At 44.8% G+C, this 17,322-nt stretch overlaps 1 protein-coding gene across 7 annotated transcripts in view; it reads left to right on the forward strand.

Annotated features, from left to right (window-relative positions):
* LOC147106649 (oxysterol-binding protein-related protein 8-like) overlaps positions 1 to 17,322 on the forward strand; it is a 131,178-nt gene that overhangs the window by 75,479 nt on the left and 38,377 nt on the right. For 6 of the 7 annotated variants that reach the window (XR_015080969.1, XM_086007666.1, XM_086007669.1 and 3 more), the window contains exons 5-7: positions 267 to 368; positions 1,619 to 1,822; positions 8,497 to 8,581. Coding sequence is in view for 6 of the 7 variants with exons in the window: in XM_086007666.1 (XP_085863792.1) it covers positions 267 to 368; positions 1,619 to 1,822; positions 8,497 to 8,581 (391 nt within the window). In the remaining variant the exon portion in view is untranslated. Of the gene's footprint in view, positions 1 to 242; positions 369 to 1,618; positions 1,823 to 8,496; positions 8,582 to 17,322 lie in introns of all 7 variants that reach the window. The other variant, XM_086007671.1, reaches the window with a different exon arrangement.

The following is a 17,322-nucleotide window of genomic DNA, read 5'->3' on the forward strand; positions in this document are numbered from 1 at the left end:
ATTTGCATATATTGGATGTGAAGTGCCTTGGAATGTGCTGAGGACATTAAATGTGCTAGGTAAATTCGAGACCTTTTTTAACACTGGTTGTATTTTCAATGATGGAAGATTCTAAATGAATGGCTTAATATATTTCTTCAATCTCCTTTACAATAGTCAACGGTGGAATGTTCCTCAGTGACTCTCACTGTTGAGTGTATTCCAAAGTGTTTCTTGAGATTAACTATTTAATTCACCAGCAGGGGTGGATTCTATATTTTAAATAGGTTCAGAAGAAAAATTACAGACAGGAGAAGAAGAGGGCCAGCAAGGAGATGTTAAGTGCTTTGAAGGACCCCTCCGTGGTGGTGATGGAGGATTGGTTGAAGGTAGGTCATCAAATTGTTGGTGTTCAAATTCATCACAACAATATCAACTGCCAGCCAATTCGAACAATGGGTATTGAGACCCACTTCAACTAGTTAAATCCATAGTCATCCAAACCATTGGTACTCAAACCTAGCTTAACAACTTACTCACACAGTTAACTCAGACTCGATTCCCTCTCAAATGACAACCAACCCAAATAATGGATGCTGAGATCACTTCAACCAACTTAACTAACAGTCATCAAAACCATCTGTGTTCAAACCCAACTCAACAACTTCAACTGACAGTAGGTGTTGTGATTCACTTCAACCAAGAGCCAACTATTTTACCATAAGTGTCTCTTCTGCCACCTTCATGCCATATGCCCACTATGGTAGTATGTGTGCAGTAATGTTTTGTTACGATTTTGATTCTATTTTTCATTGCAATTCCTTTTGCTGATACCCCTGCAGGGCCTGAGGCAAGTAAAGGGAAAGTTGCTGCATAATACAGCAACCCAATTCATTTATAAAGGGGAGGTGTGGACAAGGAACCAGTGAACATTGTTCCTGTCTGCTGGCCAGTGAAGGGCCCTGGTACAAATGGGCAAGTCTATAAGCCCAGAACATAATGATAGCTGTGATTAAATATATTATATTCACCTCCATTATATTTCAGGGCCTGAATGAGGAAGATTGCCATTAATTATATCTGAACCAAATAACCTGGTGTCCCCTCCCTATCTCTGTAATCTCCTCCAGCCCACAACCCCTGAGATATCTGCCCTCTTGAGCATCCCTGATTATAATTGCTCAACCATTGGTGGCTATGTTTTCTGTTGCCTAGGCCCTAAGCTCTGGAATTCCCTGCCTAAACCTCTCCGCATCGCTACCTCGCTTTCCTCCTTTACGATGCTCCTTAAAACCTATCTCTTTGACCAAGCTTTGGTCATCTGCCCTAATTTCTGCTTATGTGGCTTGGTGTCACATTTTTTGTCTTATAATACTCCTGTGAAGTACCTTGGGACGTTTTACTACATTAAAGGCGCTATATAAATACAAGTTGTTGCTGTTGACAGAGTCAAATTTGTTTTTACTATACTTGTTCTTGCATCACTGCCCCTTTGGCTAGCACACAAAGACAAATCCCTTTACTTCTGCACAATTAGTAGTCCAATATATTGTTTTGTTCAATGAATGTTGTTCAATGTTTTATAGTCTCAGTTTCTTTGTACTGATTGAAGAGCCATGACCCACAATCTCTGTTGCAGATCCGAGGTACTCTGAAGAGCTGGACCAAACTCTGGTGTGTGCTCAAACCTGGCATTTTGTTAATTTACAAAACACCCAATAATGGCCAGTGGGTGGGGACCATCCTTCTCAACACCTGTGAGCTCATCGAAAGACCCTCCAAAAAGGATGGCTTCTGTTTCAAACTATTCCATCCTCTGGATCAATCCATCTGGGCAGTGAAGGTAATGTGTGTCCAGTGCATCACAGACACAGAGAATTAAGGCCTCTCTTGAAAGAGAAAGCATGGAGGAGTGGATACACCAGTACCAAAGAACTAGTTAAAGCCCTACAAAAATCCAGAAGGCCTACAGAGGGGTTCCACCACCCACTTTGGATGCTGGAATAAACCTGGCTCCATAGCATTCTCTTACTGTTGCAAAAGAAAAGAAACAAATATTCACACAGTCCATGCAAACACTCACTTGAGTCCTATCAGTGAATTGTACAAGGATCAAGTCATCACATCACCAACCTTTATAAGGGGTTTTAATAGGGTATAAAGGGAAAATCAACTTCCGCTGGTTGGCTAGAGGGAATAAATAGGGCATGGAATGTCCCATCAGAAACAGTGGTGGAGCAGAGGGAAGTGGATAAATATTTGAAAAAGAATTTTTTTTTAAGGGTATTGGGAAAGAACAGGAGAATAAGACTAAGTGAATAGCTCTTTCTGAGAAATAGTACAGACACAGTGGGGTGAATAGCCACCTTCTGTGCTGTAAAATTCTCATGATTCTACTTCCCTTCAGTTTGGTGCTGTTGGAAAAGCCTCTGCAGTTGAAAGCATGGCTGTATTACATGATCTGTGCCATACCTCACATGTTTGTGAGCTGAAACTCTAAACACACCCTAACCTGAAGCTTAGCCCTCACAACCTGGGCATGGACGGTGTAGTGTCCAAGGATCAATAATACTCAGACTGCAGGAGAACAATAAAACAGATTTTTACTGAACAGGGAGTAATTCAAGACTGAAATACAGAAGCCTGCTATAGCTTTATATACAGGGGTGGTCACTGCCGGTATTGCAGTATAGAATCAGTTCTTCTCTTAAAGGCACATACACAACAATTCCTCCCCTTTTAGATAAACAGTACATAACATTCATTTAACAACTAAATAATAACTAATTACAATTACAATTTTCTCTGTACTATATACATCAACTGAAATAATCATTTATAAGTTCAGTCTTTGAGGAGGCTTCCTGATCCTGACTGGATAGCGCCGTTCTCGAGTATCCTGTTCTTGCGGCGGAGTTGATTCTGGCTCATTGTCATTGGTTGGTTCGTCAGCTTCCAATACCACTGCTTCTGAGGCAGACGCAATCTGTACTTCGGGTTGATTACCAGGTGCACCTGCTCATGGTATGGGTTTGGCTTGTTCCTGTGACTCTAGAATCTGGTCAGCATGGCGTCTCACGATGCTCTCTCCAACGTCCACTGTGTACATTAGTGGTCCCTGCTGTGTTCATATCGTTCTTGGTTGCCATTTTTCTGTTCGGTAGTCGCGGGCCAAGACTAGTTGCCCTATCTTGAAGCTCCTGGTTGGCTTCTCAATTATGTGCTGGAACTGCTTGTCCTCAACATCTCGTCTTATGTTTGGTTTGAGCAAATCCGGGCGACATCTTAGCCTTCGGTTGAAGAACATTATGGCTGGAGCTTGGTTGGTGACTGCATGTGTCGCATTCCGGTAAGCAAACGAGAAATTATCCACCTTGTGTTGTAGTGGTATGTCGTCATTATGCATTGCCTTTATGGCCTTTTTAAAGGTCTGAACAAACCTCTCAGCCAATCCACTTGTGGCTGGATGATATGGGGCAGATGTGTAATGCTTCACCCCATTATTCCTCAGAAACCTCTGGAAATCCTCTGACACAAACTGTGGTCCATTGTCAGAGCAAATCTGTTCTGGCAAGCCATTCCTGGCGAAGATGGTCCGTAGGACTGCAATAGTTTTCTCCGTGGTGGTGGAGGACATTTTGATGATCTCTGGCCATTTCGAATGGGCGTCCACAGCGATTAGGAACATTGAGTCCATAAATGGACCAGCAAAATCAATGTGTACCCGTTGCCATGGAGATGAGGGCCACTCCCATGGATGTAGCGGGGCCTGTGGTGGAGCGTTTTGGACCTTCTGGCATCCTGTGCATCTCTTGGTCATATCCTCGATTTCTTTATCGATTCCCGGCCACCACACAAACGCCCTGGCTAGGCTCTTCATTTTTACCCCTCCCAGATGACCCTCACGAAGCTCATTGAGCACTCTATCTCTCAACTTGGGTGGAATTACCACTCGGGATCCACACATCAAGGTCCCCCGGCACACTGACAGCTGTTCTCTCCTTGGCGAGAATGCTGGCAACAGTGAGTCGCCATGTGCTGGCCATCCCTTCACCGTCAAATCATAGACCCGAGAGAGTGTCGGGTCATTTCGGGTTTCCTTCTCTACACTTGAGTTTGTAACAGGTAGGACTATAGTCGCATGGAATATCTCAACAGGGTCCACTGCAGGTGCTTCCTCTACCATAGGCAACGGTAGGCGCGACAGCCCATCAGCGTTTCCATGCTGTTTCGTACCCTTGTACTCTGTCGTACTGATGTGCCCCTAGAAAAAGTGACCATCTTTGCAGCCGTTGCGCCGTCATCACCGGAACGCCCTTCTTTGGGTTAAAAATGGAGACCAGCAGCTGATGATCAGTCAGTAGGGTGAATTTCTGCCCGTGCAGATAGTGATTGAACTTCTTCACCCCCCACACCAGGCTGAGGGCCTCCCTGTCAATCTGGGCGTAGTTACGCTCGGCTGAGGTTAACGAGCGCGACGCAAAGGCTATTGGCCTCTCTGAACCGTCAGGGAATTTCTGTGACAGCACCGCTCCGATGCCATAGGGAGACGCATCACATGCTAACCGAATCGGTAGTGTTGGATTGTAGTGGGCCAATACTTCTTTTGAAGTGATTAGGCATTTACATTTCTGAAAGGCACGCTTACACTCATCACTCCATTTCCATGTTACTCCAGTTTGCAGTAGGGCGTTCAGTGGGTGCAGAATTGTAGATAAATTCGGCAAGAACTTATGGTAGTAGTTCACCAACCCGAGGAACGACCTCAGTTGCGACACATTTTCCGGTGCTGGAGCCTTGACTACAGCCTCAATCTTGTCCGGCGACTTATGCAACCCTTCCTCATCAACCATGTGGCCACAATACGAGATTTGTCTCCTGAAGAACTCGCATTTGGGGCGGTTGGCTCGTAGCCCATATTCCTGTAATCTCGTGAGCACCTGCTCCAGGTTGGCAAGGTGTTCACTGTCATTTTCGCCCGTAACCAGGATGTCGTCCAAATAACACTGGGTCCCCGGGATCCCTTGCAGGACTTGTTCCATCGCCCTCTGCCAAACAGCCGGGGCTGATGGTACCCCGAATACCAGTCGATTGTACTGGTAAAGGCCTTTGTGAATGTTCATCGTGAGGTATTTCCTAGACGCTACTTCCACCTCCATTTGTAGATACGCTTGGGCCAGATCAATCTTTGTAAAGCGTTTCCCTCCAGATAGTGAGGCGAAAAGATCTTCTATCCGTGGAAGTGGATATTGTACTGTGTGCAGGACTGGGTTCACAGTTACCTTGAAGTCCCCACAGATGCGAACCTTCTTCGGTTCCCCAGGCCGTGCTGCTCAATGATTTCTTCATTACAGGAATGATGGGTGTGGGCCACTCGCTCCAGTCCACCTTGGACAGCACACCCGAATGCTCCAGACTCTCCAGCTCTGCTTCAACGGCTGGGCGGATCGCATAAGGTACCGGTCTGGCCTTAAAAAAAATTTTGGGTTTGCGTTATCTTCGATTTTTATCGTTGCCGTTACTCCTTTTAGAGTCCCAAGTCCTTGTTGGAACACCTCTTTCGCGTCAGTTAGAATTTTTGACAGTCGTCCAGGTGTGACGTCATCATCCTTTTTATCAGTCACAGTTAGCGCCTGAATGGAATGCCAAACCAATTGTATTTTTCGGATCCATTCACGTCCCAATAACGGTGGTCCTCCATCTGGTAGTATATATAGATACAGTTTCTGTGTTTCCTTGCTGTTGTATTCAACTGGCACCCTTATTTTTCCTCTGGGGTAGACTTTTTGCCCCGTGTATGTCTTCAATACAATGGACGTGTCCTTCAAGGGTATGTGTGAGAATAGCCGCTCATAGTCTCGTCGATTCATGACAGTTAGGGCTGATCCTGTGTCCAATTCCATCTTTACTGGGGACCCTGCTATCATGAAGGTGACCCAAATGGTTCGGTGATCCTCCTTTGCGATCACGTTATGTAACTTTAGACAACTTAGTCTCCTGCTCCCGGAGTCCTTATCACTCTCCTGATCTTCCGAACTACTGTCTGTCAATTTCTTTACTTTCTTGTACTTTTCCTTAGTAGTTCTTGTAGTGTTGGTTTTCTTTCCCGACCTGCAGACTCTTGCTATGTGTCCCATTTTCCCACATTGCCTGCATACTTTGTCCTTAACCCAGCAGTCCTTCTGATCATGGGTTGTTCTGCCGCAGCGATAGCACTTTTCTGCTCCATACGCCATTTCGTTAGCGCTGTATTCCTGTGGTTTCTGTTGTATTTCCGCAGCTCCCCGTGCTGCTGCTTCGTAGGATACTGTCACGCTGAAAGCCTGTTCTAGCGTCAGGTCCTTTTCCGAAAGTAGTCGTTTCTGGGTTCCTTCACTCTGGAGCCCGCAGACAAACTTATCCCGCAAGGTGTCTGCCAGTCCTGCTCTGAACTGGCAGTGCTTCGATAACTTGCGTCGTTCCGTAAGATAGTCAGCATTGCTCTCATCTTTGTGCTGGTTTCTTTTATGGAACTTGAATCTTTCTGCTATCAGCAGCGGTGTAGGGTTTAGGTGTTCCTGTAAGATATTAACAATCTCCTCAAAACTTTTCTCCATTGGTTTAGCTGGGGTAATTAAATTCCGCAATAGGCCGTACGTTCTCGCGCCCATCAAATTTAATAATACCGACGCCGCCTTTCCATTGGCCACCTCATTTGCCTCGCAGTACACTTCAATTCTTTCCACATACGTGGTCCAGTCTTCTACCTCGTTGTCGAAAGCAGTGATACTGCCACTTTTCAGCATCTTGGGTGATTTAATATGGCGCCTCCCGCGCTTTTCCTTCTTCACCAATGCTGCCACGCTGCTCCTAGCGTTCTACAGGGTAATGGCGGCGACCCGCGGCTTCGGCGCGTCTAACTTTTCCTTCCCCGCGTTCTAACCTCTCCACGCTGCCCTGTTCTTGAGCACCGACCGCGCCCTGTGCGCTCCACCCTCTCTCTCTTTTCCTCCCGACGACGCTGCACGGCCCCTTTGCAGAGCCGCTCGATCGAGCCTGAGCCCGCCGCAGTCCGGAAGGGTCAGCGCACTACCTGCTACCAGCACGACTTGCTGGAACACCTCGACTGGGGAGCCAGGCCCAGCTCTCCACAGCCTCCCTTGCAACTCTCCGATGGATCCCTGGGCGGTTGCCAGCGGTCGACGCCCGCCGTTCTGACTTCGACCTCCAAGAAGCTTCTCTTCAGGGAAAAGATCCCCGTGAGGTGATGCAGTACTGCAGGTGAGTTCAAACCTGCCCGTCGCCAGTGTAGTGTCCGAGGATCAATAATACTCAGACTGCAGGAGAACAATAAATCAGATATTTACTGAACAGGGAGTAATTCAAGACTGAAATACAGAAGCCTGCTATGGCTTTATATACAGGGGTGGTCACTGCCGGTACTGCAGTATAGAATCAGTTGTTCTCTTAAAGGCACATAAACAACAGACGGCATCCTGCTTGTCTGAAGCACTGCAGTATAACTGGAACGATGCATCGAGGCTCACACATCACGATCCATCAATTTTAATTGTTCACTTGAGAATTAGATTCATGCCATGGGCACAACGGTGTTATTTTGCTATTTATGTTGCAATGGTTCTGCAATTGTCTTGGTAGATTCCACCACACTCAGAGCCATGTTTACATTGTGAGACAGATTCAACCTGAACAGTAGCAACAGTAAAACAACTATGCATGCTTAGTTTTCTAAAAGATCATTAATTCAGACTTTCACTTCCAGCACCGGACTTTTCCTGCTGTCTGGGAAAGATCTGCACAGGCCAGATTGAGGAAACTGCATCAATGTCCTGGAAGGTCAGGCTCGATGCCCATAGCTGGGGGAAAAAATGGTGGTAGTTGTTTACATTGCTGCTCCAGCACTACTGCCCCCTCATAGCTGTGGAGAAACAATGCATAAGCTGGGGTTTGGTTCCAACTAAGGCAGCACTACCACCTCCTTCACTTTACTGTACTGCCACTAGTGACTGTGCTCTAAAATAAACCCACAACAAAAGGTTTTAGATTCATGTGCCAGAATGGAAGTTCAACCAGTCTTTGTAACATGAGTCATCTCATTATGGCCCCAGAGGAGAACTGTCCAGAAGTCGGACTAACACCTCTCCCCATTTGAGTGCCTATGGAACCTGCATGTGGTGTGTGTGCGTACAACTCTGTCTAGAGGTCGCCATTCTGAAATCCTACAGCTCATCTTAAGGTCCAAAAGAAATATCTCTTGATCATCAAGATTCTGCGTGCTTTTTATAATCACCATCACCGACAAATTAGACCTCCACAGAACTGCTACATCTCCAAAGAAAGTCATGCTCTTAACACTGTATGAGGTGTCAGAGGAGGCTTTAGCCCACAACTTGCTTGTCCCAAAGGAAAATTCAGTACCAACTGATGTTTGTGGACAACTTACTATGCAATGTCACCCAACTCTCTTTCCCCAAAGCCACTTATCCTTGCACTGACTTTAGGCCTTGTCTTTTCCAGGGTCCAAAAGGTGAGAATGTGGGATCGATAACACAGCCTCTGCCTGGTAGTTACCTGATCTTCCGAGCTGCCTCTGAGTCAGATGGTGAGTTTATGTCTCAGATGTTTCTGTCTGTGAGATGGTGAAATTTAGAGGATACACAGTGGAGTAGGGTGGAAATAAAGAGAATTACAGTTCATATTTGGAGGAAGGCAAGTTTCATACCCAGGGATGATGGCATCACATGGTCTGCTGAAGGTTCCTTCACAGCTATAAGAACATAAGAATATAAGAAGCAGGAGTAGGCCAATTGGCCCCTCGAGCCTGCCTCGCCATTCAATAAGATCATGGCTGATCCAATCTTGTCCTCAACACCACTTTCCCGCTCTCTCCCCATACTCCTTAACTCCCTTGCAGTTCAAATGTCTGTTAATCTCCGCCTTGAATATATGTGACTCCGCCTCCACAGCTCTCGGGTAGAGAATTCCAAAGATTCACGACCCTCTGAGAGAAGAAATTCCTTCTCATCTCTGTCTTAAATGGGCGACCGTTTATTCTGAAACTATGCCCCCTAGTTCTAGATACCCCCACTAGGGGAAACATCCTCTCAGCATCCACCTTGTAAATCCCCCTCAGAATCTTATATGTTTCAATAAGATCACCTCTCATTCTTCTAAACTCCAATGAGTATAGGCCCAACCTGCTCAACCTTTCGTCATATGTCAACCCCTTCATCCAGGAATGATCCCTATGCATTGTAACTCTGAGAAAACTGGGATTGCATTCAGTGAGAGGTGTGTTTTTAACTGCAAGGAGTTGCATCATTAATCATCTTCAGGGTGTACAAAGGAAGGTGTTACTGGAGAAACCTTTACAAAGTGAGCTTTATCCTCCTCCATAACCCTAATCCATACAACAGTCGGGGGAAGAACTGCTCTGGTCACTCACTATATGTAGTGACATTATAAATACATTCAAAAAGGATATGCTTACATGTTGCAGCAAATAGCGACCAGAGAAATTCTCTCTCTTCCACCCCCACCCCATTCTCGGCAATGTTCTCTGTTTCATGTAATACTGCACAAAATCGGTTTTAAATACAGGAAACTTTGATTCATCCGGAGGTTGTATGTCCAGAAACCTCGATCTAACGGCAGAAATCAGCAGCCATTTTGTTAGGTTTTTTTTCTTTTATTTTTCTTCTCCTAGCATTTTTTCAGTCAGTCAGTCTCTGGAAAGCCTCTCTGAAGCTGTTGCTAAGCTACAGAGACGTTTCCAAGGTACGGGCCGACTGTTTACAAGCTGTTGCTAAGCAACAGTGTTTGTTGTCAGATACGGAGATGAAAACCTCCGTATCCTTCAACATTAGCGCTGGTCTGTCCGGAAGTTTTCATAGATCGGCATCACGTCGGTGCCGGATATCGCGAAGTTTCCTGTATTATTCATCTCCCTGATAGCCTAATTGGTAAATGCAACAACTCATGTTGAACTGAGTCGTAAGGTACAAATTACAATGGCCGATATTGCTGTTCACTACATAACAGAGGAGTTAACCTTTTTTATTTTGAATGCGTGATGCTTCTGTTAAAACAGTGGAGAGAGAGGAATTTAATGGTTTAAGAAGAGTAAAACAAGGTTACGCTGCAGTCGGAGTAAATTGGCACAGCAGGCAGTGGAAACCAGTTTTCTAACCAATCCGCAGAGGTGACTCATTTGGCTGTAAACAAACAAACAGTATAAGAAGACCAGGCTAGTGCGAGCAAGCACTGAGTGCGAGTCAGCAGAGTGCTGTGAGTTTGGGTAAGTGTGAGTTAGGGTAAGTGGGGTGTTAGGTGCTCTTTTCAAACTTTAACTCTGTGGGTTGTAGTTAACAAGGCCTTTCTGGTGCAGAGTGACTGTTGGTAAACCATTTAACTGGTGTAATTAGAGGGATTGATTTAATTTAAATCCAATTAATTAAAGGGGATACTCGCATCTAAAATCGGGCAGAGGGTGTCCATAACTAACAATAAAAAATTTAATTAATTACATAGAATGGAGCAGGTGATGTGTTACTGTTGCGAGATGTGGGAGCCGGTGGACCCCATTGAGGCTCACGGTGATTATGTCTGTGACAAGTGTCTGCTGCTACAGGAACTCCAGCTCCATGTTGATGAGCTGGAGTCTGAGCTTCAGACACTGCGACACATCAGGGAGGGGGAGAAGTATCTGGACTCTGTGTATCAGGAGGTGGTCACACCTATGAAGTTAATTAATTCAGATGTAGCCCATGGTCAGGGACAGGACGGTGTGACTACGAGTGAGGCAGGTACGGGGATCCAGGAGGCAGAGCTGGAGGAGCCGCAGCCCTTGCTCTTGTCCAACAGGTTCGAGGTTCTTACTCCCTGTGGGGACAGGAGCAGGGACTGCAGGGCGGATGAGCAACCTGGCCACAGCACCGTGGAACGGGGGGCCATTCAAGAGGGGGGAGTAAATAGAAATGTTGTAGTGGTAGGGGATAGTATTATTCGGGGGATAGATAGAGTTCTCTGCAGCCGAGAGCGAGAGTCCCAAAGGCTGTGTTGCCTACCCGGTGCCAGGGTTAAGGACATCTCCTCTGGGCTGGAAAGAAACTTGCAGTGGGAGGGGGTGGATCCAGTTGTTGTTGTCCATGTTGGTACAAACGACGTAGATAGGACTAGGAAGCCGGTTCTGTTAAAGGAGTATGAGCAGCTAGGGGTCAAATTAAAAAACAGAACCTCAAGGGTAATAATCTCTGGATTATTACCTGAGCCACGAGCGAATTTGGCTAGGACAAATAAAATTAGAGAGTTAAATGCGTGGCTCAAAGACTGGTGTGGGAGTAATGGGTTTTGCTTCCTGGGACACTGGCACCAGTACTGGGGCAGGAGGGAGCTGTTCCGTTGGGACGGGCTTCACTTGGCCAGTGCTGGGACTAGAGTCCTGGCGGATCATATAACTAGGGCTGTAGAGAGGGCTTTAAACTAACTAGTGGGGGGGGAGGTTCCTAGAGAGCAAATAATAAAAATGACAACAGAGAAGGTCATAGACTTAGGTAGCAGTGGGGAAATTAAAAACCAGAGCGTGTCAGGAAGGGGCAGAAGGTATGGAGTAAAAGGTAAAGTAATAAAAAGGGCAAAAGCAGGAACTAAGTGTCACAAAACATATTTGAAAGTTCTCTATCTGAATGCACGTAGCATTCGTAACAAAATAGACGAGTTAATGGCACAAATAACTACATATGGGTATGATCTTGTGGCCATTACAGAAACATGGCTGCAGGGTGACAATGCCTGGGAATTAAACATACCAGGTTATTTAACGATCAGGAAGGAAGGGGAGGTGGGGTGGCTATGTTAATAAAGGAAGGAATCACTGTAATACAGAGAAATTATATTGGGTCAAAAGATCAGGATAATGAAACAGTTTGGGTGGAGATAAGGAATAATAAGGGGAAAAAAACACTAGTGGGCGTAGTCTATAGGCCTCCGAACAGTTGCAACTCTGTTGGACGGAGTATCAATCAGGAAATAGTTGAGGCTTGTAATAAGGGAGCATCTATAATTATGGGGGATTTTAACTATCATATTAATTGGACAAATCAAATTGGGCAGGGCTGCCTTGAGGATGAGTTCATTGAGTGTATTAGGGATGGGTTTCTTGAGCAGCATGTAACTGAACCGACCAGGGGGCAAGCAACCTTAGATCTGGTCCTGTGTAACGAGACAGGATTAATTAAAAATGTCCTAGTAAAGGATCCCCTTGGAATGAGTGACCATAACATGGTTGAATTCCATATTCAATTAGAGGGTGAGAAGGTTGGATCTCAAACAAGCGTGCTAAGCTTGAATAAAGGAGACTATGAAGGTATGAGAGCGGAATTGAGTAGAGTGGATTGGGAAAATAGATTAAAGGGTAAGACGATACATGATCAGTGGTGTACATTTAAGGAGTTATTTTACAACTTCCAAAAAATATATATTCCACTGAGAAGAAAAGGGTGTAAAAGAAAAGACAGCCATCCGTGCCTAAGTAAAGAAATTAAGGATAGTATTCGACTAAAAACAAGGGCATATAAGGTAGCCAAATCTAGTGGGAGGATAGAGTATTGAGAAAACTTTAAAAGACAGCAAAAAATAACAAAAAGATTGATTAAGAAAGGGAAGATAGATTATGAAAGTAAATTAGCAAAAAATATAAAAACAGATAGTAAGAGTTTTTATAGTTATATAAAAAGAAAAAGGGTGGCTAAAGTAAATGTTGGTCCCTTAGAGGATGAGACCGGGAAATTAATGGTGGGAAATATGGAGATGGCAAAAACACTGAATGAATATTTTGTATCAGTCTTTACAGTAGAGGACATGAAGAATATCCCAACACTGGACAAACAGGGGGCTATAGGGGGGGAGGAGCTAAACACGATCAAAATCACTAAGGAAGTGGTACTCGGTAAAATAATGGGACTCCAGCCAGATAAATCACCTGGACCTGATGGCTTACATCCTAGGGTCTTGAGGGAAGTGGCGGTAGGGATTGTGGATGCATTAGTAATAATTTTCCAAAACTCCCTGGACTCAGCAAAGGTCCCGGCAGACTGGAAAACTGCTAATGTAACACCCTTATTTAAAAAGGACAGTAGACAGAAGGCTGGAAACTATAGACCGGTTAGCCTAACATCTGTGGTAGGTAAAATTTTGGAGTCCATTATTAAGGAGACAGTAACAGGACATTTGGATAATCATAATTTAATAGGACAAAATCAGCATGGTTTTATGAAGGGGAAGTCATGTTTGACAAATTTGCTGGAGTTCTTTGAGGAAGTAACATATAGGGTAGATAAAGGGGAACCAGTGGATGTAGTGTATTTAGACTTCCAAAAGGCATTTGACAAGGTGCCATACAAAAGATTATTGCTTAAGATAAAAAATCACGGGATTGGGGGTAATATTCTGGCATGGATAGAGGATTGGCTATCTAACAGAAGGCAGAGAGTTGGGATAAATGGTTCATTCTCAGACTGGCAATCAGTAACTAGTGGTGTTCCACAGGGGTCAGTGCTGGGTCCCCAACTCTTTACAATCTATATTAACGATTTGGAGGAGGGGACCGAGTGTAACATATCAAAGTTTGCAGATGATACTAAGATGGGAGGGAAAGTAGTGAGTGAGGAGGACATAAAAAAAACCTGCAAGGGGACATAGACAGGCTAAGTAAGTGGGCAGAGATTTGGCAGATGGAATACAATACTGGAAAGTGTGAGGTTATGCACTTTGGCAGGAAAAATCGTAGAGCAAGTTATTATCTTAATGGCAAGAAACTGGAAAGTGCTGAAGTACAAAGGGATCTGGGGGTCCTGGTGCACGAAACTCAAAAGGTTAGTATGCAGGTGCAGCAAGTGATTAAGAAGGCCAATGGAATGTTGGCTTTCATTGCTAGGGGGATAGAATATAAAAATAGGGAGGTATTGCTTCAGTTGTACAAGGTATTGGTGAGACCGCACCTGGAATACTGCATACAGTTTTGGTGTCCATACTTAAGAAAGGACATACTTGCTCTCGAGTCAGTACAAAGGAGGTTCACTCGATTAATCCCGGGAATGAGGGGATGGACATATGAGAAGAGGTTGAGTAGATTGGGACTCTACTCATTGGAGTTCAGAAGAATGAGAGGCGATCTTATTGAAACATATAAGATTGTGAAGGGGTTGGATCAGGTGGATGCGGGGAGGATGTTCCCGATGATGGGTGAAACTAGAACTAGGGGGCATAGTCTTAGAATAAGGGGCTGCTCTTTCAAAACTGAGATGAGGAGGAACTACTTCACCCAGAGGGTGGTAGGTCCATGGAATATGCTGCCCCAAAAAGCTGTAGAAGCTACATCATTACATAAATTTAAAACAGAAATAGACAGTTTCCTAGAAGTAAAGGGAATTAAGGGTTACGGGGAGCGGGCAGGAATTTGGACATGAGTCTAGGTTCGGATCAGACATGGCCCTGTGGGTAGCGGAGTGGGCCCAGGGGCCGTGTAGCCTGATCCTGCTCCTATTTCGTGTGTCTAATTCTGTTAGATTCAGGAGACGGTTCTGTGATAGTAGATTGGCGGTTAGGATCAGATCAGCCATGATCTTATTAAATGGCGGAGCAGGCTCGAGGGGCCGATTGGCCTACTCCTGCTCCTATTTCTTATGTTCTTATGTTCTTACAAGTGTGAACGTGTGTTATGAACATCATATGATAACTACAATTGAACCCCAGTGCCTCTGAGCTGTGAAGGGCAAATCAGCCAACTTCCCATTCTTGATCGCTATCCAGGTACCACCGCTAAAAGCTGCACACGTGTAGACCTTTGGTGAGGACAGGATTGGCCTCGGCTATGATAGCCTATACGGTCGAATAGCCTGCCAACACTCCCTAACCTAGCTCACACATGGATGAAGTATCAGAGGATTGCCAGTGCCTGTGGAACTATACCTGAGGCAGTCAGCTTCACTGGCAGAAGAGGGAGAAAAGGAAACAGAAAATAAAAGAAAAAGAAAATATTTTTGTGTTTGATGAGACACTGTCCATCTGGCAAAGAGGTGAGAGATAACATAAAACCAAAGAAAAGAGCATACAAAAGTGCAAAGAATAGTGTAGATCCAGGGGACTGGGAGAGATATAAAGAACAGCAAAGAAAGACAAAAAAGATGGTAAGAGCTGCAAAAAGGGAATACAAGAAGAAAGTTGGGAGAGATATCAAGATTAACACAAAATGTTTTACAATTATATTAGAAGAAAAAGGGCCCTTTAAAACCAGATGCAGGTAATGCAAATGAAAAAAAGGAAGTGGCAGACTTATTGAATAATTACTTTGTGTCAGTCCTCACAGTAGAGGAAGGGGATAATATTAAAAGAAAATACTGCAGATGCTGGAAATCTGAAGTAAAAACAGAAAATGCTGGAGAAACTCAGCAGGTCAGGCAGCATCTGTGAAGCGAGCAACAGAGTTAACGTTTCAGTTCTGACAGAAGGTCATCAACCTGAAACATTAACTCTGTTTCTCTCTTCACAGATGCTGCCTGACCTGCTGAGTTTCACCAGCATTTTCTGTTTTTATTATATAAGGGGATAATATACCTGACATTCCAGGGAAACTAATAATGAATCAAGGACAACAACTTATAATTATATAGCACCTTTAACATAATAAAACGTCCCAAGGCGCTTCACAGGAGTGTTATATTAAAAAAAAAAATTGACACCGAGCCACATGAGATGTTAAAGCAGATGATCAAAAGCTTGGTCGAAGAGGTAGGTTTTAAGGAGCGTCTTGAAGGTGGAAAGAGAAGTGGAGAGACGGAGAGGTTTAGGGAGGGAATTCCAGAGCTTAGGACCTAGGTAGCTGAAGGCACATCCGCCAATGGTGGAGCATTTAAAATCGGGGTTGTTGAAAAGGCCAGAATATTCAGAGCACCGAGCTCGAGGGGGATTATAGGGCTGGAGGAAATTACAGAGATGAGGAGGAGTGAGGCCATAGAGGGATTTGAAAACAAGGATGAGAATTTCAAAATAAGGACTGGAACTCACTAAAGTTATAATAAGCAAGAAAACAGTATTAGAAAAAAATAATGGCTCTAAAGACTGACAAATCCCCAGGTCCAGGGGGTTTCCACCCCAGGGTTTTAAAGCTACAGGAAACTTTGTGTTATCCGGAGGCTAAAGCTCGAGCCACCGGCAAAAATCAGGAGCCGTTTAATTAGGTTTTTTTTCTTCTCGTGGCTTTTTTTTTCAACAGTCAGGCTCTGCAAAGTCTCTCTGAAGCTGTTGCTAAGCTACAGAGAGTACGGCCGACTGTTTAGAAGCTGTTGCTAAGCAACAGTGTTTGTTGCCAGATACGGAGCTGAAAAGCTCCGTATGCTTCAACATTAACGCTGGTTTGTCCAGCAGTTTTGAGGGAACGGCAACAGCTCGGCCCCGTCGGTGCCGGATAGCACAAAGTTTCCTGTAGTAGGTGCGGAAATTGCAGATGCTTTAGCCATAATCTTCCAAAGCGCTCTTGATTCTGGAATTGTCCCTTTTTAAATTGGAAAATTGCATTATTTCAGAAAGGTGAGAGAAGAAACCAGGAAATTATAGACCTGCTAATCTAACATATGCTATGGGGAAGTTACTGGAATCTATAAATAAGGACAGAGTGACTGAATTGATTAGAGACAGCTAACGTGGATTTGTAAAGGATAGGTCATGTCTAATGAACCTAATTGAATTTTTTGAGGAAGTAACTAAAGTAGTAGACAGGGAAATGTCTATAAATGTGCTTGGACTTTCAGAAGACATTCGATCAGGCTCCATGCAAGAGACTGTTAGTTAAAATTAAAGCTCATGGCAGCACGGTGGCATAGTGGTTAGCACTGTTGCCTCACAGCGCCAGGGACCCGGGTTCGAATCCGGCCTCGGGTGACTGACTGACTGTGTGGAGTTTGCACATTCTCCCCGTGTTTGCGTGGGTTTCCTCCGGGTGCTCCGGTTTCCTCCCACAGTCCAAAGATGTGCGGGTTAGGTTGATTGGCTATGATAAATTGACCCTTAGTGTTAGGGGGATTAAATATGTGGGGTTACGGGGATAGGGTGGGATATGTGTTGGTGTAGGGGTTACGGGGATTGGGTGGGATATGTGTCGGTGCAGGCTCGATGGGCCGAAATGGCCTCTATCTGCACTGTGTGGGTTTCTGTGATTTCTGTGAAGGCAAATTATTGAACTGGTTCGGAGTCTGTTTACGCAGTAGAAGACAGAGTAGAGATAATGGGTATGTACTCGAATTGGAAGGATTCCCTGAAATATAGAAGGTTAAGGGGTGCCCCACAAGG

This window comes from Somniosus microcephalus, chromosome 15 (genome assembly GCF_052327205.1).
Source record: "Somniosus microcephalus isolate GS21.2 chromosome 15, FLI_Smic_1.0, whole genome shotgun sequence".
NCBI classification, from domain to species: domain Eukaryota; kingdom Metazoa; phylum Chordata; class Chondrichthyes; order Squaliformes; family Somniosidae; genus Somniosus; species Somniosus microcephalus.